The sequence below is a fragment of the Candida orthopsilosis genome (assembly GCF_000315875.1).
Source record: "Candida orthopsilosis Co 90-125, chromosome 1 draft sequence".
NCBI lineage: Eukaryota > Fungi > Ascomycota > Pichiomycetes > Serinales > Debaryomycetaceae > Lodderomyces > Lodderomyces orthopsilosis.
In genome coordinates, this window is record NC_018292.1 from 1,950,088 (window position 1) to 1,973,135 (window position 23,048).

The 23,048-nt window shown below is 38.9% G+C and overlaps 11 protein-coding genes across 11 annotated transcripts; 4 read left to right on the forward strand and 7 right to left on the reverse strand. All coding sequences in view use genetic code 12, as the record gives it.

Annotated features, from left to right (window-relative positions):
• Positions 1-159: 159 nt before the first annotated feature.
• On the forward strand, positions 160-4,872 carry CORT_0A08830 (THO complex subunit; the record flags this gene model as incomplete). The annotated part of the gene is made up of 1 exon (XM_003866658.1): positions 160-4,872. The coding sequence occupies one exon, from the start codon at positions 160-162 to the stop codon at positions 4,870-4,872; it is 4,713 nt and encodes a 1,570-aa protein (XP_003866706.1).
• A 37-nt stretch (positions 4,873-4,909) lies between these two features.
• CORT_0A08840 (transcription factor) lies at positions 4,910-6,202 on the reverse strand (the record flags this gene model as incomplete). The annotated part of the gene is made up of 1 exon (XM_003866659.1): positions 4,910-6,202. One exon carries the CDS (start codon positions 6,200-6,202, stop codon positions 4,910-4,912), a length of 1,293 nt encoding a protein of 430 aa, XP_003866707.1.
• A 1,163-nt stretch (positions 6,203-7,365) lies between these two features.
• Positions 7,366-8,850, forward strand: CORT_0A08850 (Lsb3 protein; the record flags this gene model as incomplete). The annotated part of the gene is made up of 2 exons (XM_003866660.1): positions 7,366-7,412; positions 7,482-8,850. The coding sequence occupies 2 exons, from the start codon at positions 7,366-7,368 to the stop codon at positions 8,848-8,850; spliced, it is 1,416 nt and encodes a 471-aa protein (XP_003866708.1).
• A 133-nt stretch (positions 8,851-8,983) lies between these two features.
• CORT_0A08860 (hypothetical protein) lies at positions 8,984-10,024 on the reverse strand (the record flags this gene model as incomplete). The annotated part of the gene is made up of 1 exon (XM_003866661.1): positions 8,984-10,024. One exon carries the CDS (start codon positions 10,022-10,024, stop codon positions 8,984-8,986), a length of 1,041 nt encoding a protein of 346 aa, XP_003866709.1.
• A 215-nt stretch (positions 10,025-10,239) lies between these two features.
• CORT_0A08870 (hypothetical protein) lies at positions 10,240-11,612 on the reverse strand (the record flags this gene model as incomplete). Its single annotated transcript, XM_003866662.1, has 2 exons — positions 10,240-11,482; positions 11,578-11,612. 2 exons carry the CDS (start codon positions 11,610-11,612, stop codon positions 10,240-10,242), a joined length of 1,278 nt encoding a protein of 425 aa, XP_003866710.1.
• A 936-nt stretch (positions 11,613-12,548) lies between these two features.
• Positions 12,549-13,853, reverse strand: CORT_0A08880 (Mrm1 protein; the record flags this gene model as incomplete). The annotated part of the gene is made up of 1 exon (XM_003866663.1): positions 12,549-13,853. The coding sequence occupies one exon, from the start codon at positions 13,851-13,853 to the stop codon at positions 12,549-12,551; it is 1,305 nt and encodes a 434-aa protein (XP_003866711.1).
• Positions 13,854-14,012: 159 nt separating this feature from the next.
• Positions 14,013-14,684, reverse strand: CORT_0A08890 (His3 imidazoleglycerol-phosphate dehydratase; the record flags this gene model as incomplete). Its single annotated transcript, XM_003866664.1, has 1 exon — positions 14,013-14,684. One exon carries the CDS (start codon positions 14,682-14,684, stop codon positions 14,013-14,015), a length of 672 nt encoding a protein of 223 aa, XP_003866712.1.
• Positions 14,685-15,070: 386 nt separating this feature from the next.
• CORT_0A08900 (Mdm10 protein) lies at positions 15,071-16,426 on the forward strand (the record flags this gene model as incomplete). Its single annotated transcript, XM_003866665.1, has 1 exon — positions 15,071-16,426. The coding sequence occupies one exon, from the start codon at positions 15,071-15,073 to the stop codon at positions 16,424-16,426; it is 1,356 nt and encodes a 451-aa protein (XP_003866713.1).
• Positions 16,427-16,596: 170 nt separating this feature from the next.
• On the forward strand, positions 16,597-17,637 carry CORT_0A08910 (Mrp51 protein; the record flags this gene model as incomplete). Its single annotated transcript, XM_003866666.1, has 1 exon — positions 16,597-17,637. One exon carries the CDS (start codon positions 16,597-16,599, stop codon positions 17,635-17,637), a length of 1,041 nt encoding a protein of 346 aa, XP_003866714.1.
• A 112-nt stretch (positions 17,638-17,749) lies between these two features.
• Positions 17,750-20,218, reverse strand: CORT_0A08920 (hypothetical protein; the record flags this gene model as incomplete). The annotated part of the gene is made up of 1 exon (XM_003866667.1): positions 17,750-20,218. The coding sequence occupies one exon, from the start codon at positions 20,216-20,218 to the stop codon at positions 17,750-17,752; it is 2,469 nt and encodes an 822-aa protein (XP_003866715.1).
• A 195-nt stretch (positions 20,219-20,413) lies between these two features.
• On the reverse strand, positions 20,414-22,858 carry CORT_0A08930 (Kic1 eukaryotic Ste20p kinase; the record flags this gene model as incomplete). The annotated part of the gene is made up of 1 exon (XM_003866668.1): positions 20,414-22,858. One exon carries the CDS (start codon positions 22,856-22,858, stop codon positions 20,414-20,416), a length of 2,445 nt encoding a protein of 814 aa, XP_003866716.1.
• Positions 22,859-23,048: the final 190 nt, after the last annotated feature.

The window sequence follows — 23,048 nt, forward strand, 5'->3', positions numbered from 1 at the left end:
TGCTAAGTGGTGGTTGAAACGGCGCAATGCAGTGCTTGTGTTTTGCAGCTTTTAGACTAAAAGCGTTCAGTCAATGAAAAAAAAAAAAATCCCAAAATATAAAAGCGATTCCATATAAATACTGGACTCTGGCTTCGTGACAATTACAAATCAATCCTCATGAGCTTCAAGTACTTCACAGATGATATAATAGAGCAATTTGCTGGAACTGGGAGCATCGAAATCTTTGAGGCGTTGGATTCTTACGAAACATCGAATCCAGAAGCCGAGGAAGAAGTTGTCCTACTTTTCGCTGAAATGATCTTATCATATGAAGAAGGGGCTTTGAAAATGGAACACATAGTCGATTTTCTTAGTCAATTGATAAAGAATGATGATGTAGCAAGATTGTTCTGTCAAGTGTTGAATTCATTCCCCGTCACAGAAAATACGCGAGCTTTACTATCAACGCTTACTCAAAATGAAAATGTAATCAAATCGCACACGATATCATTATATATCAGTTCAGACTTTATCAAGGAAACGGATATTGTCCCTAGTAAAGTGTTATTGAAATCATTGAATACAAAGTTGAGAGATAAGTTGTACACGCAGAAAAAGTACAATTTGTTACATGAGGAGATTGAAGGGTATTCGAAATTTGTTGTTGAAATACATGATGCTTTTGCAGCAGATGATACTGATTTGCAAATTGATTATGCCTTGCAAGTTGTCGAGAAGTTGATGGGCCACTACAGTCTTGACCCAAACAGGTGTTTGGATATTTTGTTTGAAATTCTTTCTGAAGTCGTTGTGGGAAAGGTCGATTCTGTTTTACAATTTTTCAGAAAAAGTCGATGGTGGCCTGCATTGGAAAGTGATAACTCCTCCATCAAATCGTTATCAACTGGAGGAAGTGCCATTGCAGCAAAAATTATTGGATTAAAGATATTGAATTATTCGAAAACTAAAGACTTGCCTGAACTGTTCAAAGCTTTGGTGACAATTCTCATCAAGGAAGGATTTATAAGCTTTGGTTCTGTGTTCAAGTATATGCGTCCTGGCGAAGATATTATGAAGGAACTCGAGGATAAATACAATCGAAAATTAGAGGAAGAGGTGTTGAAAGCTGGTGCGAATGCTTTGGCTCTAGCTGCTCCTCTTGCCGATGATGAAAATGAGGATGGAAAGGACAAGAAACGACTCAGTACCCCAGCTGGAAGCAAGACTGATTTGCAATTACATGTCAACTACAAATACCAATTTTTAAAGTCCTTTCTAAGCAACGGACTCTACTGGCCATCAATATATATTTTAACTGCGTATCCGGTTTTGGCAGATATAGATGAGGAAATTCCGAAGCTTTTGATACGAGTGTTTGGGGCAATGATTGAACCATTGTACAAGCAAATTTCTCCATTCGAAGCTGAAGAGCTTAATTGTGTACAAGCTGCGAAGGGGGCTTACTTTCCTCGTTCGGGAAACAACGTTGCTATTGAACCATTCAAGCCAGCAGACTTTTATACCTTTAAACCAATAGGAAAACACCACACACAAAGAACATTGCACTACTTTTACCAAAATTGGACTAAATATTTGCCAAAGGTAGACGGTTTTGCTTCCTTGTTCAAAGTATCACTGGAGATGTTGAAGTTCGTTGGCTCCAATTTGTCAAAAGATGTTGAAGTTTTTATCAAATTGTGTGAGATTATTCAATCACTCCAGTCTCAAGAAGAATTAAAGGAAGACATATTTCACTACTTCAGAAACTACATATTCCCACTGATGCCTCTAATACTGGAAAATTCAATCGCAATAGACAAGGCGTATTCGATTTTAGCTGTATATCCTGCTGAAGATCGTTTCAGTGTTTATGGCGAATTGTACAACAATTTAAGGAAAAACAATACACTGATCAAAATTGCTTATAGTAGCGCCGAAAAGGCAACGAAGGATATTTTGAAAAGATTATCGAAGGAGAATGTGCGTCCAATGATGAGAAGGTTAGCTAAAATCAGTTTTTCCAATCCGCTTCCATGTTTGTTGACAATATTACAACAAATTGAAAGCTATGACAACTTGAATACTTTAGTAGTGGAAACAGCAAGGTACTTCAACAGCTATGGTTGGGACAATTTGACTATTGCTATTTTGATCAGGCTTAGCTCGGATCGAAGATCACTTCACGATAATGGTATGGGAGAAAGGCAATGGCTCCAGTCGCTTGCGTCTTTTGTTGGAAAGATTTGCCAAAAATATCAAAAAGCTATTGATACTAAAATGATATTGCTTTATTTGCTCAAAACATTTTACACAGGAGATAGAACCGGTTTGTCAGTATTGAAAGAGATGATTATTTCGATGGGTGGGATCCAAACCACTTCAGATTTGACTCTTCGTCAAATAGACATGATCAATTGTGGATCCGCTTTACAGAAAGTCGTTTACCGCACGATCGACGACTTGAGGTTTGATAGGTTTGATTCAGGAACACACTTGTTGAAGTGCCTTGTTGACTTGCACGCAGTTAATGAGTTTGTCATCCTACTTTGCTCAATGTACAACGACATAGTCTATGACGTGGACGAAAATCAGTTGAAAGTGTTGGCTAATAGAGTTGATGATTTAACCTCCGTGATTAAGCTTTTTGTCACCTTGGTTTGCTTCTTTGGTGATGGGAACACTGAAGTGATGCCGATTACGGAGTTGTACAAAAAGTACAATGTACCCATTGAGTGGGGATTCGATTTATGGAGACAAAAAAAGGATGCCTTTGAAACTCTACAAAGCCAGGGCGCTGACTTATGCCCACCGGGTTTCCCTCCCAGCTTGTACACTTTATTTTGGTGTTTGAGCTTGAAGGATGTGAATTATTCGGCTCTGTTGTATGATGAAGAATTAGGTAAGCTAGAGTCGAGTATTAGAGGATTGAGAGACGCTATTAATATCAATTCAAAGGACAAGGACTTTCCCAGGGCTACGATTGAGAAGTTCATGAAAGATATAGAAGAGAACGAGCTTTTCATTAAAGAGATACCATTGGACAAGTTGAAACATAAGGACTTGAATGAAGCTACTAACCAGAAAATGCGCAATTTGTCATTGGGTTGGTTTACTTCTGACGTTCCCACGAAAGTTGAAACATTTATAAAATCGTGCATACTACCAAGGGCAATTCCTTCTTCATTTGATGCAGTATATTCAGCAAGATTCCTTTTTAAATTACAAGAGTTGGAAGTAGAAAATTATTCGCTCTTTGATGTTTTGGATGGATTGACCAAGCTTGAGTTGTTATCATCAAGTTTGTTTTCCTCGACGCCTACTGAAGCTGAGAATTTAGGATTTTTCTTTGCCTATATATTGAAGCGATTGCAGGAGTTTACAGATGTGGAAATAGTCAAAGAATTGCATGTGAGTGATTTTGAAAAGTATCGCAATTGGGTCTATGATTTCCATAGTGTTATATTGTCTGAGGTGGAAATTGCATTGGAAACGAACGAGTACATGTCACGCAGTAACACCATCACCTTTTTGAAGAATTTGCTTGGCGTGTACCCAGTTGTGGAGGATCACTGTGAGAAGATGTTGAGCTTGATTGAAAAGGTTTATACTGGAGAGGACAAGGAGGACATCAAGTTATCTTCAGGGGCATTACTAAACCACCTTAAATCGAGAGCTAAGCTTTGGATACCAGTATGGGACTTTAAATCAATTAGTGAAGAAGAAAAGCAAGAAATCATTGACAAGAAAGAAAAGCTTGAGAAAGAGAAACAAGAAGCAGAGAGATTATCTAAAGAGGAGGCCGAGCGTGTTGAGAATGAAAAGCGTGAAGCTCGGTTAAATGAGGAGAAGAAGGCAAAAGAAGAAGAGCTTAAAAAAAAACTTGCTACTATCAATTATGGTTCCCGACTGAGACTTGCTAGTAGGTCATCTAGTCGAATTGTTGAAGCTAAGCCTAAGGGTAAATATGATGAATACCAAAGGAACAACGAGGATAAGATGGATATTGATTCCAATGAGGACAAAGTTCTCACTACTTTTGGAAACTCTGAAAATAAGGCTGAACGTGCGGAACAAGAAGAGGCAATCAAGAAGACAGAATATGATGAAACTAGTGAAAATGACAAGATGGAAGAAAATTCAACGAAGCCATCGAAAGAAGAAGCTGATGGTGAGACGACACACACAACAGGAGTCACAGAAGCTGAATATGCAGCTGAAGCGGAAGATGAAGGCGTCAACAAAACACAAACTCTCAATCTTGAAAAGGACGGAGAAGATCGTGAAGAAAATGGCGACGATGTTACACAACCACAACAAGAGAGCGCAGCTGAACAAGATATCAAGCCAACGGAACTACTAAAGAGACTGTCTCTTCCACCCCAAAGTGAACTTCCAAAAGGTCCTGAAATCAAAGATAGCGCCATTAATAGGAGGATTCCATTACCACCACAAGAAAAACTTTTAGCTAGCGGGGATCGATCAACACGATTTGGTGCGCGTGCATCTGGAATAGGAACAGGACCGGCTCCACGTAAGTTTGGAGAATCTTTCAATTTATCCACTCCACCTCCACCACCACCCCCTCCTCCTCCAGTATCCCAATCCCGCTCAAATTTTGGCTCTACACGTTCATCCTTTGGTCATCGAGATCAATATGGTTCATCTTCAAGATCACATACTACTTATGACAATAGACGTGGTAGGGGATTTGATAATCGACCGGTGAACGGCCCGCGTGGTGGCCCTACCAATTTTAATTCCAACCGCTATGATGGGAGACAAGCTAGGAGCGACGGCAATGGACCTGATGGCGCATCATACGAAAACAGTAACAAAAGAAGAGCCGATGGACAAGGAGGTAGAGGATACGAAAAAAGGCATAAATATTAGAATACTGAGTATAGACGTGTGTATGTACAAAATGTTGTTATTCAGTATTATTTAAAGTAACAGGGGAATTGAATTCCTCATCAAGAGCAGCATCAAATTCCGCATCCTCTTTATCATATTCATCATGAGCTAGATCGTCTTTGGAATTGAGTTTAATCTTCTTTTGCAACGGTTCCAATTGCTGCTCCTGTTGTAAATTATCAAGAAATAATTCAATTCTTTTCAAGTTCTCATCATGCCATTTCAAATGTCGTTTCAAGTCATATTCTCGTGCAAATACTCGATCACATTTAGTTTTAGGACAATTGATTTTGATTGAACAATCTTTCAGTATCAAATCAATAACCCCCAATGATTTTCCTATGGATCCAGAATCATTTGCTGTTAGCACTGTGGCGGATTTCTGCGCCTCTGCTGTCACTGACCTTGATTCCGTCTTGAATAAACTCTTGACATCTTCTTCACTACCAGGGGATGAAGTCATATTCAATTGTTTCAAACTTGAAATCTCAAGTTTATCGTGATATTTTTCATTGTCCTGCTCCTCTGGCTCTGCTTTAGTCTGCAATTCCTGAGGAATATTGCCATCGTGATATTCATTGTAATGAGCTACGAGCTCCGTCTTCTTATTGAATTTCCCAATATCACAATAATTGCATTGCCAAACTTTAGTTGCATCATCGTGACTCAACATATGTGACTTCAAACCTCGCTTACCAACACAACCTTTGCCACAAATGGAGCATTTTAATTTTGGGTGTTCTTGTTTGACATGAAATTGTAAAGCCGACCATGTTTTACAATTGACAAAACATCCCGGATGATCACATTGATAAGCTGGAGATTCTCCATGATGTTTCAATTTGTGTTGAGCAAGTTTTGATGGACGGGTAAAGGTTTTGTTACAAATGGTACAAGTTAGTATCTTTTCATGTACAGAGAGTATGTGATGACGTAGTGATTGATGTTTGTAAAAAGATTCATTACAGCCTTCGTAGGTGCATTTGAAGGACTTGGTATGGGTGATTTCATGTCGTTTCAAATGTTGAGCCGTATTAACACCTTTGCCACACACTGAACAATGAAACGGTTTATCTCTTGAATGAGAAATCAAATGTGCATCTAAGTGTGATTTTCTTAAAAAAGACTTGTTACAGTTTGGGTAAGTACAGGGAAATGGTCGATCGCCAGTGTGCGATCGTAAATGTTGGTCTAGTAGTGATGGTCTGTTGTATGCCTTATCGCAACTTTCAAAGGTACATTGATATCTCTTTGGTCTTGAACTCGTGGAAGATATGGAAACATTAGATCGTGTATCGTCTTCACTCATAATAAATTCACAATAGAGTACAGTTCTGCTTGATTATGAAAGAGAGACTATATTTTCATTGTGTTTAGAGTTTTGATTGTGTAAGGATAGCCGAGGTCTTCGTAGACTTCAGATGAAAATCCTTTTTTTCTTCTACAAATTTTGGTGTTCACGATGCACAACAAGGAAGTTGAACGGTCACCGCTATACCCAGTACTTAAGTGTATGATGTCACATGAGTGAACCAATTATTAAAGAAACCACCGTGTTTCAAATAACTGGTAGCAGCTTGCGAAAGATGATACCTAAAATTGACCTTGGAACATTTATCGCCGATTACAAAAAACCTCATTTATCATGTTCAAATTAAATTAACTCCGATAGTATTACACAAACTAAAACCACATCAAGAGTATAGAAATTAACCGGAAGGTTAATAAACAATAGTAATTCTTGGCAGCCGCGCATTTAATCTAGCCATGACCCTATGAGTAGATGTAGGTCACGGCCACATCATGCTCCAATATGTGCTGGCATTGGGTGTTCGATTTTCGGATAATCGGTACCGCACGTCCAAACCTTTTACCGGGATTTGCACAAACTAGGATAACAAACAAAAACGTTGGGCAGCGAGCTATTGTTTTAATGCTTCGACATGAAATGAGGTCTACGATGAATTGAAAGGTCACGAGATATTCTCATAACTGTATGCTAAAAAACTTTGTACTGTGGCTTGGCTATAGTCAATAGGTTTTCTTAGCACTTGAAGAGTAAGAGATTGCACAATGGTAGAATTGGGGCAAGCCTTAATTTCAAAATAAATCTGTTGATAAATGAAGAAAGTTCGGGGGGTCTCTCAGACTGAACACAACTGACCTAAGGTCTTGTATTTATAATGTCAAATGTAGATGTATAAACAATTTCTCTTTTTGTTTGTGTTTATACGAAGTATGTAATTACACACAAAAAAGGGAAGAAGACAAAACCCGAAGGAGAAAAAAAGTCAAAAAAAAATCAATTACTTCAGCAACCACAAGAAAAACTAACATTTCAACAACTAAAGGGAGTTGGATACACATTGTATATTCCATCAACAAAAGACTTAACAAATTAATCACACACTAACACACTTATCAATTCACAGTTAAGATATATTATAGACCAAGAGATAACACGAGTAAAGCATGGGTATCAGTAATCCAATTCCGAGGAGTTTAAGGAGTGAGTCAAAGTATGTGTCCTTTCCCTTTGTCAACAAACATTGATATCAAATAAAGATATACTAACATGTGTCTATTAGAAAAGCAGCAAAGACTTTATCGTCGTTTATCAAACCCAATCAAATTGCCGGACCTGATCAAATTATACCTCCTAGGATCTTAAAGAATGCCAAAGGGTTAGCTGTTATTACTGTTTTGAAAGCAGGGTTTCTTTTCTCGGGAAGAGCGGGGTCGGGTGTTATTGTTGCACGTTTACCCGATGGATCGTGGTCACCACCTTCTGCAATTGTCACCGCCGGTGCCGGTGCAGGAGGTATGATTGGTGCCGAATTGACAGATTTTGTCTTTGTATTGAACACAAAAGCCGCAGTTGATACATTTGCACAATTGGGTTCTGTAACGTTGGGTACAAATGTCTCGGTTGCAGCTGGTCCTCTTGGTAGAAGTGCAGAAGCTGCAGGTACAGCATCATTGAGTTCAGTTTCTGCAGTTTTCTCATACTCCAAAACCAAAGGGTTATATGCCGGGATCTCATTGGAGGGTTCAGTATTGATGGAGAGAAGAGAAGCTAATAGAAAGTTTTATGGAAATAATTGTAAGGCAAGGAATATTTTAGCAGGACAAGTCGACACTCCACCTGCCTGTGACTCGCTTATGAGAGTATTGAATTCAAGAGTGTTTAGCAATAGAATGGACTACGATGAGGATGATTTCTACAACGATGACTATTATGACGACATTCCTGATGAATTTTCCGATACTACATCTGAATATTCAGATCGTCGTCGTAGTGGTGCTGTACGAGGAGGAGGTGGAAGAAGAAGGAGATATTCAGATGAGTATTCAGATGATGATGATTACTCAGATGACGATGATTACTATGGTGGCCGTGGAGGCAGCGGAAGTGGACGCAGAGATAGAAGATACGACGACTACGGCAATGGAAGAAGAGATAAGAGATATGATGATTATGATGGCGGCAGAAGGGAAAGAAGATCTCGTGCAAATACAGGTTCAAGCTTAGGGGGAGGCGGAGGTTTTTCATCAGGTGGTAGAACTCCCTCTAGCAGCAAAACCGGATCAGCCTGGGAAGATGATATATATGACTCCGGATACAATGGTAAAACAAGATCGAGGGGTAATAGTGATGTCGACAGGCTAAATGCCCGTTTGGGAAATACGAAATTATCACCAAATAGATCTAGCGGAGCTGCTCCTTCAAGACCCCTGACCCTTTCTAAACCTAATTTTGGTGGCGCACCAAAGACAAATGCCACTCAAGCTATTGCTTTGTATTCATTCAAAGGAGAACAAAGCGGGGATTTACCATTCAAAAAGGGAGATGTTATTGATATTTTGAAAAAGACTGATACAGTTGATGATTGGTGGACGGGTAGAAGCAATGGATTAACTGGTATTTTCCCTGCCAACTATGTCGAGCTTATTTAATGAAGGGGTTGAAACTTTTCAAAGTTTAGAAATTGGAGGAATCAAGAAAGATTAAATGTTACCTATGTATATTAGCTTACTATTTGTATTCTATAGCAAGAAAAGTAAAGAAGTGATATTCTGATTCAGTTAGTTAGATTGCTTTTTGAATTTTCGTTCGTTTGATGCCAACTTTCAATACAAGCTTACATTTCATATCACCGACATTTTTCTTTATTTCCTCCGAGATTCTCTCCTTATCATCTTCTTTTGAATATTGTAGTTTGACGACATGAAACCTAGTCAAGGGCCCAGTAGGTGCAAAATTGAAGGATATTAATTTACCCAACTTGCGAAATTCTTCGATCAATAACTTCTTTGGCACAAACAGAGAAATTCCATACACCTTTATCACTTGTCTTTGGACCCTGGTCAATGGGAGCTTTTCATATTTCACCATTTGAAGATTATACTCTCTTGAGGCACTAATTATATCATAATTTGTGACGGTATGAAACCAAGTGGGTGAGGACATAACAAGTTGAATTCCGATAACTGGATTAACTAGATGCAATATCCAATATTGGTATCTCATGTTTTTGAAATGCAAGAGGATACCTTGATTAAGATCAAGTATGTGATAGTAGTCGATATATGGTTTTAACTCATTGATTAATTGAGTTAGAATTGATAATCCATATTCAAGTCTTGCATAAATGAGAACATATTCAGTCCACCTGGGATTTAACACCAATTGCCATTGACTTTTCCGAAATGGAGGGCAATCCGAATTTGGTAACCTGTTCATGGGAAACATCACATCAAGCAACCTACGTGTAATAATTATGTTTCTTGTGTAACTGTTGGGGAGGTCACTAGCTGCAACATTTGTACATTTCTCTTCTTCATTTTCTTCCTCCTCAGTGCATAACAGACTGCCGTTGAACTCCGGAAGCGTATAGGAGTGGTGTCTCAAAAGTGGTGGCACATTACTGATGTCATTATTCGTCGCTCCTCGTGATTGAGAAGTTGGTTGCAAACTTGAAAATCGCCGATTTAAGGTTACATTTGGGGTAGGAGCTGGGGATGACGTGGTTGTCGTGGTTAGTGGTGAGTTATTTGAATCCCTTCGACGACCAAATATGGCCTTCATTGTTGTGCGAAACACAGACACTGTATTGCCAGTTGAGACCATATCTTGTAGCTTGTTAGCTTGATAGGTTTTGGTTGTAAAAAAAGTGCATTTAAAGAGATCGATCAAATGATAAATTCAAGATATGATGGCAGCCACTTAACATTTAACTACTGCACAAAATACAGGACTTTGTTTAAATGAGTATTCATAGAGGGATACACAAGATACCAAAAACAAACTAATATTATTAAACGGCCCAATTAATATATATACTTCTATTCTAACCTGAAAACATTGTCAATAAAATGACGAACGATAACCTTTCCTTCATCAAAATTTGGATCAGCATGTCTGACAATAGCACCAGCGTGAGTTGAAGGAGTATGCCTCAAAATTATGGGGAATTTGCTCCATCCCAAAGTGTTCAATTTCTCTACTATGAACTTTTGCGATTCATCTAACGTAATTGGTGGAAAATTAGAAGACGAATGAGACACTTTCCAATTCATGGCTCCATACATGTCTTCAACTATCGTGTCCTGTTCATCCTCTAACTTATTAGACAAATCAGTCAACAACGACGTCTTTTCATCATATTCATATAGATGGGATAAATTATTTGCTTTTTCATTATGAAAATGACGAAGTCTATTCAAAGTTTGAATTCGTTGGTAAATTGAAGATACAATGAACGATAGGCCCATAATGGGTGCATAAAGCACTATAGTTCCAATTAACTTGCACCAATTCAACGTCTTCCAGAATAACCCACGACGAGAAGACTTGCCATAAGTTTGTCCCTTAAATTTTTGTTCATAGTAAAATGGTTTAGAAGCATCAATCACATTGGGCTCATAGTCTTTGATATATTCAGCGGTTATGTTCTGGGGTAGTTTATTGTACAGTGAATTGACGGGATCAGTTAAGGAGATGGAGGAAGTGAACCAACAGCAACGCTTGTCATTGACTACGTTAGCATACAAAGCCTTATATTTGAACAGCTTTAACGCCGAGTAGAATGCCGAGCTTGGATTTGCCATCCATACCAACAAAGGCTTGTTAAATTCACCAATCTTATCTTTGAGGAAAAACTGGGAGCCAGTGATGGCCAAGAAATGCGGGGCAATATTATTGTACAATCGTACTGATAAATTCTGGGTGTGTGGTTTCAGCACGCCAACATGCGGAGTGCAAAAGGTGACAAAGTTGACTGGTTCAATCTTGTTGAAGTAACCTTGCTTATGTAAAATACCAATGGCATACCTGGATATCAATCCCCCTAATGAGTAGCCAATAATGGAGAATTTTGTCACCGCATCGCCGTTATCAATGATTTGTTTCGTTTGTTCCAATATCTCATCGGTTATTCGTTTCCCATTGACGTCAATACCGTCATAGGTAAGATATCCAGAATGAGACCCTGTCTTGTACACCAATAACCTGCTTCCATCAGTGGGTTTGACATTTTCGTTAATCTGTTTCTCAATATAAGCTAAGTGTGATGAGTTTCCCCAAACACTACATAGATGTTAGTAATTGAGGTTCTTGCTTTCTTTGAAACAAACCACGTTTCTATAAGAATGTTCAGTTGCATGTGACAAAATTTAACATACCCGTGTACTAGTATAACCAAGTGATAATCAACCATGTGAATAGTGTAAGAACGAACAAAAGTAATTGAGTGTTGAAGAAGTGAAAATATTGCTTATGTATACTTTTTGGTCTGGGAATGATAATGGTTCTATTTTTTGTTGTAGGAGTGTGGTCGAGGTTAAAACCTTATTTCTTACATCGTCTTATGAAGTTTTATGACAAAATTAGACGCTTGGGTTTAATGCTTACCCAAAAAAATTAAAATTAAAATCAAAATGCAGGTTTTCTAAAATGTTTGAAAGGAAAAAGGAACTTCTTAAATCCTATAAACTCCGCTCCCTTGAACAAGTACCCCTAACCAATGATAACCAGACGAAACCAGCTAAACCATACAGGTTGATACGACGACGTCTATACCATATTACCAAGCAAAACTAACAGCTCATAGATAGAGGAAAAGAACGTTGGTTTACGTTAATAAAGGGGTCCCAAAAAATATTTTGTTGGATCCTATTGAAAGACATTATGATAATCGTTTCAGTTTTGTGCACTTTCCGAAACAAGATAAAACATAATTGGGGGAGAGAGCATGTGCTTGAAAGTTTTCCCAGTTTGAGTTTGCTCGGTCGAGATCTTAGCATGTACGCTAGCTTGCTCAAAATTTGTTTTCTGTGACCTTGTTTTAGCCGGATAATTAGACAAGGCTGCTCACTCCCTAGATTTGTCTTAGTTTAATATGAATTGTTTGATTTCATAAAAGGGGAAGCTTGGTCTTTTGAAGCTGCAAATGCTACCAAATTTTTTTGAGCAGAACAGACTTCTACTACAAGGATTACAAAGAATCATTACATGCCTTAGCTGTTAAATCTATAGTTACAAGCTTAAACTAGCAAGCGAAGTCTAAGGTGTATATACAGGTTTATTAAATTTGCAACCAAGACTGCTTATATACATATATGTAATCATTCACCAGCCATTTCTAGTGATATTGTTACAAACAGCTTTGAACTATAACACCAGTAGCGACTCCAACATTTAACGAGTCTACTATGTCATCATTTTCTCTGTGCTTTTGAATACCAACAAGATAATCACTGCGTAACTTCATATTGGTACGTACCCCCTTTCCTTCACTACCGACAACTAACATTACTGGTGTTCGTTTCAAAACGGTTTTCAAATCACCTAACTGGATAAACCTATCCTTTAAGCTCATTTCGACCTTGTAATTCTTATCCTTTAAATCGTCAAGATTTGATTCATCTGGCTTTGCACTTGTACTAATCACGTTCCAACCATTTTCACGCACAGAGTCAATGAACTTCAAGCTTCTATCAGTTTGGTAGATATCAATCAAATCTAAGGCACCGGAAGAGGCTTTATTAGCCACTGGCCCCAATTTTGCACTTGAATGATCTGGAATCACAATGAAATCAACACCAAAGAAATATGCGGTTCTTAAAATGGAACCCATGTTCTGTGGATCAGTAACTTCGTCCAAAAATAAAGCCAAAGGGAAGAGTTCTTCTTCTTTGTCAATGCTTTCTTCTTTCTTTCTTAAAACATGTCTTTCCTTGTCTAAATCTACCCCATCATCGTCCTCGACTGTGACTGTGTAGCTACCATTCTCTACATGGCCACAACTTTTGATATAAGGAACATCCAAAGCTTTCGTCTTTAAAACCAAACCATTATGCACCCCATTTTTTGATAAAATATTCAACGCATTTTTATCTCTCACATGCTGCACCTTAATACCATACTCCTTCTTAGCTTGCTTGATAATCCCGTTCTCATCATCAGCGTTGAATGTGTACAAGCCTAAAATTGGTCTTTTTCGAGCTTGCAAAACAGATTTGATAGGATGGGTGCCGTAAACAAACTCGAAAAAAGTATTTAAGCCACCACCACTATTACCACTTTCCATTATTTCCTTAGCACTTTGTCCTTCATAATTGATTTCATCTCTTGATCTTTTAAATCTTTCGGTTGCCTCCAATTTTTGCTTCTCATGAGCCTTTTTCATTTCCCTGTATCTCCTTTGTCTTGCAACTTTTTCTTGCAAAGTCTTTCGCCTGTCATCAGACATGTGCCCATACTTGCGTTTGAAGAATCTATCCTTGCTAATATTTTCTGCCTCCCATGGTTTCAAATCTTTCTTAGTGATTGGTAAATGCTTTTCAAATGACCGTGGTTCGTTTTTGGGATTCGCATGATGAGGGCGATAAATGGGTTTTATTTCTCTACTCTTATTGAGTGATGCAAATTTCGAAAACTGCCTTCGTACTTGATACATAGTTGATAAAAGTGATGTTTAAATACAATTTCCGCTTTATCCAATTTTCTCTAGTCATCGGAGAGTGTGCGGCTTTACAACACAGAGAATAACCAAAAGATTTGACGGAATAAATAAATATACTCAATGCTATCTATATACATTGCAGGAAATAACCGATCACGACAAGACACCCTTAGTACTAGGAACATCGTCTTTACCAGTTTTTGAAGTTGCCTCCTTAATCGCAATAGCCAACGCTTTGAATGCACTTTCAGCTCTGTGGTGATCATTGAAGCCCCTCAAACAATCGACATGAATGGTAATAGAAGCCAGTTGTGCAAAACTCTCCAATACATGAGGAATCATCTCTGTTGACAATTCACCAATCTTTTCTCTCTTCAAGCCCAAATCAATTACTGCATACGGTCTATTGGATAAATCAACGACTGCTCTGCTCAAAGCTTCATCTAATGGCGCGTATCCATGACCGAATCTCTTTACGCCTTTGATTGGACCCAATGCCTTATTTAACGCAAGTCCCAACGCAATACCAACATCCTCACTTGTGTGATGATCGTCTATATGCAAGTCTCCAATACACTCGATAAGCAAAGACCAGCCTGAATGCTTGGCCAAAGCATGGAACATGTGATCAAGAAATCCAATACCTGTTTGAATGTTGATCTGCTGTCCTCCAGTGTATTGAGCAGCATGATCTTCTTGTTGGTCCTTTTTAGGAAGAATAGAGTGAGGTATAGTAACTGGCCCTCCATCTAAGCTAATGGCAATCTGTATCTTAGTTTCATTGGTATCCCTTTTGATGAATGCTTCTCGGCGTTGTTCTGGCATTGTATACGGTTTAATGATTGAGTGATTCTACAGAGCATAAAGTAAGGAAAAAAATTATTCAACTTTGATCAATGAGTGTGGCCCCAAAAATCCAATTTTTGAGTCATATCAAATACATGTCGCAAGTTAAAGAAAAGCGACACTACCAGTGTGATGTGGGTGACTTGAATCCAACACCACTCGATATAACTGCAAGTTGACCGAGTTGGTTCGGTAGCACTGAGGTATTTTGCTATCCCAACATTGCACAATTTTCTTTGTAAGCTGATTATACTGATGAAAATGAGAAACAATTCAGTACAAAGAATGGCTTTAGCAAAGTGAGAACAAATTCTGTCATCCAAATGTAACCAAAACAGATAACAAGACCGACAGAGGTCATTAACATGTACACATATATGGAATATCTACAGAAATGTTTCTACAAAAGTACTAATTGGAATGAGGATAATATATTCTCCAACATAATTGCAACACCACAAGCTATTCTTGACTTTCCAATACCTAATGGGTTGAAATTGGATTCTTCATCAAAATCATCTGACTACCTGGCGTCGTCTTTTACGCTTTCTAATTTTCATCAGATAAATGGATCATTGGCATATTTGTATACTCTGACGCCATTAACAAACACAATGGGGACAAAGGATATATCATTGCAAGATGCAATTGCCGGGTTCAGGATAATTGAACCTACGATGAAAGCAAATCAACAACGTGGGAATACAAGGACTAACAACGGCACTACTACGAAGCCACTGCTACTATATGGACGCATGTATTTCCCAGGTTCAGCATTGGAGGCAATGATCATCAAACGAATTAATGATAACACACAGTTATTAATCAAGTGCGTAAGTCATCCACAGTTGGAGAAAAATGGGACAGTCATCGTGTATTTGCAAAACAACACTGCAAAGTATCTGAGAGAAGTCATTTACTCAACCAATGAATCCTTGATTGGATTAAGATGCTTGTACAATTGGGGTACCATGACATCAAAAACTATAAATCCACACTTAGTTCCCAAATTTGAAAATTCAGTAGTCTCATTAGGAACGGAATTATGGTTTGCGGCAAGAACAATGAGTCCAGGGCTTTCTTCGGCGTTAAGGTATTCTACCAGGTCCACTTCTACGGGGAAGCCACTAACAATGACATTAGCAGTGAATCCAATTTTGGGTCACATATCACTGACTTATACTGTAAAGACTTCGGTTGCCTCAACCTTCTGCTCAAAATATGACTTTAACTTTTTTTCCTACGCTAGTAACTTGTCCCTTGGGTTTGAGTTATATAGTTATGCCAAAAAGAAGAAACCGTTCCTGCCCGCGTTTGTGAATAATGACGATGAGGATGTAACTTCCTTTAGGAAATTGAATCATGATGTCACCAGAAGGACAAGAAGAGGATCTTACAATACGCGCAATAGAAATACGCATCCCGATACACACCCAAGAGATTATAACGCAATTGACCCTCTTCATCATAAGTCAATGGTTAATGCACCACACCATAATGGGGGTGCTGTTACTACGGCATTTCAGAACTTGGTGAATGAGAGTGACTTTTCAAGTGTCTTGAAAGTATCTGCGAGCTTGAAGGATAGTAGCGTTCGATTGTTATGGGAAGGTCGCTTAAGAGATTTCTTAGTTAGCACTGGTGCTAGAGTCTCATGGAACCCAATAACAAATACCCCGGAAGTGGACAAGCTAGGTATAACGCTATCATATGCTTTCTAGGATTATATATAGAGTTGCGTATTAGATAGTTTTATATGCACTGTTGAATCACAATATATGGTAGCGATGAACAGTAGCCGAGCGAATCTCAAAAATTTTTCTTACTTTCTTCTCAATATGATTTTTGTTTAAGACGTCTGACACAACCTCAAAGTCAAAGTATTTTCGTTATGTCAACAAGCAGGGAACTCTTTGACTTGGTGAGAAACTCAAGGCTAGCTCAAGTAGCAAAGCCACACCTGAAGAGCATTAGGGGTCAGTCAAGTATACCCACCCACCAAACAATTTTCACACCATCCTCAAGTGCGTACAGATCCAATTATGGTTTGAAAACAGCATTGCCTTCTAAAATTGGCAAATCGCATATTTCGTTCAACGATATAGACAATTATAAAGGTATGCCTGATGTTGAGAAAAATTCTGGCCATCATTATACTCAATTAATGTTTCAGGAGTTGGGCATGCCTTTGAAAAACCATTTCATATCACAAAATCCGTTATTCCCGCATCCTTCTAATAGAAGTAACAAGTTACCAAGAGAAGGAAGCTTGACCAATCTTTTGAATTTGGATACCAGAGCAAACACTGAATGTGTTATTGAAATTCTCAACCAGAATCCAAAATTGTATCAAAATTTCCAAAACTATATTGCAAAAAACCACCCAAAAGTCTTACTTACAACTACTCCCCCTTCAGAGATTATAGCATTGGTGAAGGACTTTTTGAAGAATTCACAACAAGTTTTAAGGAAGGAAAACACAGTTCATGATAGATCACGGGGTGACACTTACAACATCCAAGGTACTGGTGGGTTTTCCTATAATCAAAGAGGCAGACTTCAAAATACCCCCAATGGTATCAAGAATAATACGGTTACCACAGGAAGAATTGTAGGTACTAAGGAAGCTGCAATTGGTGGCTTTGTTGCAAATGTAATTGATCGTTCAATCGCTTTGCAAACTAACTACGCTAAGAATTACCCAGGGAAACACCATAGACAATTTACGATGCCTTTCAAAATAAACGAAGCCGAATTATCTGAAGATGGTTCCATTAGATTATTCGCTGAAGGTATCAAAACCGGTAATTGGTCCGACGCAGACGAAAGGTATCCTACATCCGGCTCTTCTTTTGGCAGCTCATCAGAGAGAGTCAAAGCTGACGACGAGAGTTTGGAAAGTTTGCTCAACTTGATACTCCCTTCTAAGTGAAGAAAGCAACATACCTCATTACTTGTATAAACTATGTAAATAGAATTCTACTCGCGATTCGTAAATTAGTTATGCTTTCCGTAAGTGCCTAACCTAATGCTATCGATGGATATCACAATTGTATGCTTACATGCTCTCGTGTTACATTAGCATTTACACCTGTGTTTTCAAGCAAATTTACCACCTGATTGCTTGAATTGCCCTCAGTAGCTGCAACAACCCCCCCATCTCCAGGTTCTGCTTTCGCTGTTGCCGTAACACTCGAACCTTCCGTCTCCTTGGTTTTTTTCTTTTTCGGATACTTCTTAGGCTCTACTTTTTCTTGTATAGTTGGAATACCGGTCATTTTCTTTTCTTCTTGATTTAAAGAGACTCGAGCACTTTCGGCCAAATCCGCATCGAGTTTCCCATCCACTTGATACCAAAGCTGGTAAGGAACGACTCGATTTCCAGTCTCTAGAATGTGTTCCATTTTAGCTCGCACTTTGTCGACCGAATCCAAACTATTGACAAATATGGGTACGAATTTGTTGGGAATTCCATGAATAGTGAAAGAGACGCTCGAGTAAGAATAAATAGGTTCCTCCGGTGGTAGCAAAGGCTTCGGAGCAGCTTTCTTGGGAAGTGGTCCTTTGCGCCTCTTTTTTCCCCTCCTTGGTGGAGGTGCCCTTCTTTTCGCTGGTGCTGATTGTTCCTCTGCTTCCTTTTCTTGGATGGTATCTTCTTCACTACCTTGTGTAATATCCTTCTCTGATGAGCGCCCAAAAGTAGTGGAATGGCCCTCGTTGGAGTCTTTTTCCACATTAGCTTCCTTCGCCGTAGTAGATTTTTCACGGTTTTCTTTCTCCACCAGGTCTTCATTATGCTCGCTATCAACTTTATTTCGTTCTTCCTCTTCCTCTCTCAACTTCTTGTCAATTTCTTCCTGATCCTTTATCTTTGCTTCATATTGTTTCAACTCCATCTCGTATTTCTCTACAGCCTTTTGATTATGAATCCACAAAAAGCTCACTAAAATGTCTTTATTATCCGAGTTATCACCATTTTCAGAGTTAACTTGCGTGGAAGGATCATTAACTTCGCATATTGCTAACTTTGGAAATTGAAATCGTACATTAGGGTTCTCGAGAAATTCAAACAAGACAGTGGCGTTGAAGAGATACTTTTCTTGGAATGCCGTTAACTTTTGGTCCTTTGGTATATCCTTCTTCAATATCCTTTTTTTCTTGCCTTGGCTATCAATTGCTTCTGCTGAGCTTCGAGGATCGTATATATGGGGTACTGAATCACTGCGTTCGCTCTTGACAAATACATTACTTGCATTTGTATTCGCATAAAGTGGAGCCCCCATTTCTTGTGGTTCACCTCCCAGATTGGTTCCCACAATTTTCAAATCACTTCCATCAGGGGAGCTATCTTCATTTTGAGTTCCATGAAATCTTGGTTTGTCGTTTTGACCCAGGCTCGCAAATTTAGTGTTGTTACCACTGTCACGACAACGCTCTTCAAGTACTTCGTTATTAATTTTCTCCACTATCTTATTGATTACCCCTTCATTATGCGGAGGAGGTCCCAAGCATTCAGCTTCTCGTATGTACTTTTGAAAATGTGCGATCTGATGAGCTGTAGCGCAGCCACTTGCAACCTGATTCATCAAATCGTTGAAGTCTTTGTTTTTAGAACCTATGTAATTGAGATTGTCAATCATCCTTTGATTACCAGGCGATTGCTGATCCCCATGATTATTTGTGGTTGGGGATGATGGCGATGTCGATTTTGACATTGGCTTCGACTTTTCCTCCACTTCTACAGTTTTTCCAACTTTCTTGTCTTTCAGGCTCGTTTTTGAAACCTTGACTAAACTTTTGGTAATTTCTAATTTATCCTTGTTCCCGTTAGTAGTGTCTACCGAGTTGTTTGGCTTTCCTTGACTCTGTTCCTCCTTCTTTTTTTGCAAACCCTCCCTCTTCTCATTCTCTTTCTGAATCTTTCGCTCCTCTCTTTCTTTCATTTCTTGTTCTCTCTTTATCTTTCTTTCTAGTTTTTCCTGCTCTTTTTGAGCCTTTTTCTCCGCTCGTTCCCGCTTCATCCTTTCCTTTTCTTCTTTTGTATCACTTCGTTCATCTTTGGCAATAAATACCCTGATTTCAAAAAAGTGTACGCCTATACTCAAACCACATTCTAGTAACTTGACCATTATGTCTCTTGCACTTATATCATTATTCAAAACACACGATCTATTGGCATAGATATCGTCCTTCTTCAAATGCTCAGGTATCGGCTTATCTTGTTCCATCAATTTCTTGATGTAACTTGATTGTTTGACCCAGTACAATTGAAACATCGGACATAGCTTCAAATAGTTTGATCTTGATTTGATCAATGATAAGTAAAGCACAGCAGTATCCTTGATGGTGAGAGGCTGATTGAGAAAGCTTGATTGAGATGATGCAGTGTAAGAGACAGGCAAGTCATGGACGTTTTCAAAAGGACGTATTATTTGCTGACTTTGTTCCTCCTGGTCTTTTTCAATTTCATCTCTTCTCAGCGATGTTATTCTTCGCCTGATTCGAGCTGGCATGATTAATGAAAACTGGTGTGAAGACTTGAGATATGGAGTATAAGAGAAAATGTTTATTTTTTTATGGCTGCATAAAAGCGTCAATCTGGAAAAGCGATCTCAGATTACAATTTTAGATAAAAAAAGAACTATATTTCTTTATGAGACAAAAGTGACACATGCATGTTTGTATTGCTTATGTATAAAATTTTTTGATTACAAGTGTGTTTCCAATGCATCTAGACCCTGATTGAATAGCTTTATTATCGAGTCCAATTCGCTCACAAGTTTACTCTTGTTGGTAGTGGAATCAATGAAAAAGTCGCTCTTGAGGGTAGGAATTGTAGGAAAAGGCACGGAAGATGTGGATGGCGTTGAGGTAGTATTGGACAGAGAGTAGCTGGGTGTAGTACCTTTCGAAATGGTAGAATTTGTGTTTTGATGATGATGATGATGATGATGGATGGGGCCATTTGATAGTGCACTCGAGCTTGAAGGGGAAGGTTGCGTTTTCTTCTGTGCCAGTATACTATTTTGATGTGGCCTAATTGTAGATACAGGTGTAGTACTATCTTTTGTACTTGTTGCCGTTTTTTCAGCACTATCTTCATTCTTCATTGCATATTGAGGGGGTTCTTTTTCCGTAACTGGGGTCATAGATATAGGCATATTTGCAGCATGAGCAGGATTTATACCAAACTGGTTAACGTTATCGTCCTCTTGAGTCTCACCGGTCAACGCTGAAAGGACATTTATACTGTTCGATGGTGTAGGCATTTGTATGAAGCCCGGTTTATTTCTCCTGGATTTCATGTTTGAAGAAGCACTAGATGATGCAGCAGCAGAATGAGGGAGAATTGGCATGGACTGCTGATGTGGAAGGTGGGGGGGTGCTTGCCCGGGTGGCACTGAACCACCACCAGCAACTTCGGCATGGTTATCATTGGTACCGTATTTAAAGTTGATAGGTTGCAAAAGAGGATTATGGCTTCCCTGAAGAGCTTTCATCTTGGATGGAGAGCCGCTTTTGGAGTTAAGGCCAGAAGCTATTACACCATTCGCACTAGAGGGTGGCTTCGGTGATGGGGTTCTAACACCAGAACCCATCGTGTAGGGCGGAGTATGTGGCGTTACTCCAACAGCAGAAGGAGATAAAATTGATGAAGCACCTAAGGTATTCGAAATAGTCTTTTTTCGTGGCCGACGCTCAGTTGGGGACGTATTCATCTGGTTGAATCTAGATTCCAAATTTCCGGAAGCAGACTGGGTGTGGTGTAGGGTTGGAGGTTTGGCGAGGGTAGGTACGCTTTGGTTATTATGTAGTAGCGATGAAGAGGATGGATAATTTGAGAGCGCATCCATATCTGGAATTTCAATTGTGGGTGATTCTGTTCTATCATTAGAACTAAGCAAGTTTGGTAGCTGCAAGATAGTCTGGTCATTTTTCTTTTCGTTTGGGTCTTCAAATAACATTTGTAATGATTTCGGTATGTCCGCCACCGATTTGGTCACAGCGGCCAGGGAATTTCCGATGGTCGACATATTTGCTTTCAACGTAGGCAACGTCGAATAGGAATAGAGGTCTTTCTCGGTGTCGAATTGTTTGCTATAATCAAGATTATTCATATCGATTTCGTTCTCCTTGATATATTCCCTGGATTCCAAAGAGTCAAAGTCCCATTTCACTTGTATATGGTCAGTATTGTTTTCGACATAATCATACCCTGGGAGTTCGTTCTGCACAATTTCGTCAACCGTGTCTTCTTGCTCATTCTCCAAGTTTATAAACACTGAATCTCTTGAAGAGTTTCTATCTCGCCATAGTAAATACCTGGTTATAACTTCTTTGAGGGTGCTTGTTGGACAGTGTTTATATGTTTTAACAAGTTTACAGCGAAGAAGCTCATCTGCAGAAGGTCTCTCCTCTGGATTTTCATCTAAACACAAGGCAACACATTCTTTCAACACTGGTGAATAGTCTCTCCCTTCAAGACGAGGGGGAGTTGCTTTCGAAATCAATTGCATTGCCCAAGATGCATCTTTATCACAATAGGGGGGATTACCTGTCGCTATTTCATATACAGTAATTCCCAATGACCATATATCTGCTTTGCTGTTGTAGGCTTCACCAGACTTGATAACCTCGGGAGCCATCCAATAAGGGGTTCCTGCCATAGTTGTTCGTTTTGAAGAGTTTGACACAACTTTTGCTGCAACACCAAAATCGCAAAGTTGGACATTGCCGTCTTTTGAAATCAAGACGTTGGCCGCTTTCAAATCACGATGTATAACACCCAACTTGTGCACTGCACTCAAAGTCAGTAGCAATTCCCTGACAATAACTCCAATGTATTTCTCCTCCATAACTCCTGGCTTTAGAAGAGTCCTGAGAGAGCCCCCTGCACAATAGTCCATCATGATCCACAATTTGGTGTCATTTAGTATCGAACCATAATAGTGAGTGATATTGGGAACGTTCTTCAACTCCGTTAAAAACTGTATTTCCTGTTGAACATCTATAATATCTTCCTCTTCCGTGTCCAAATTGAGTACTTTAATGGCATAAACTTGTTTAGTTTGTTTGTGGTAGGCTTTGTAAACAACGCCAAATTTACCTCGCCCAATAACTTCCGTCCTCTTGTATTGTGAAATGGAGGTCATTTCAATTATATCAAACTGCAATCAGTCTATCGCAAATTCATGTACGTGGCACTCCACTAAAATGGTCAAGACAGTACAAAAAATGAAGGTGAACTTGATACAATGTAGGTGAATGTAGTACGACTCGTACCACAAACCATAAAATCTTTATTTTTTTTTTGTATAAATCAATTCTAGTGAATTGCGAAGG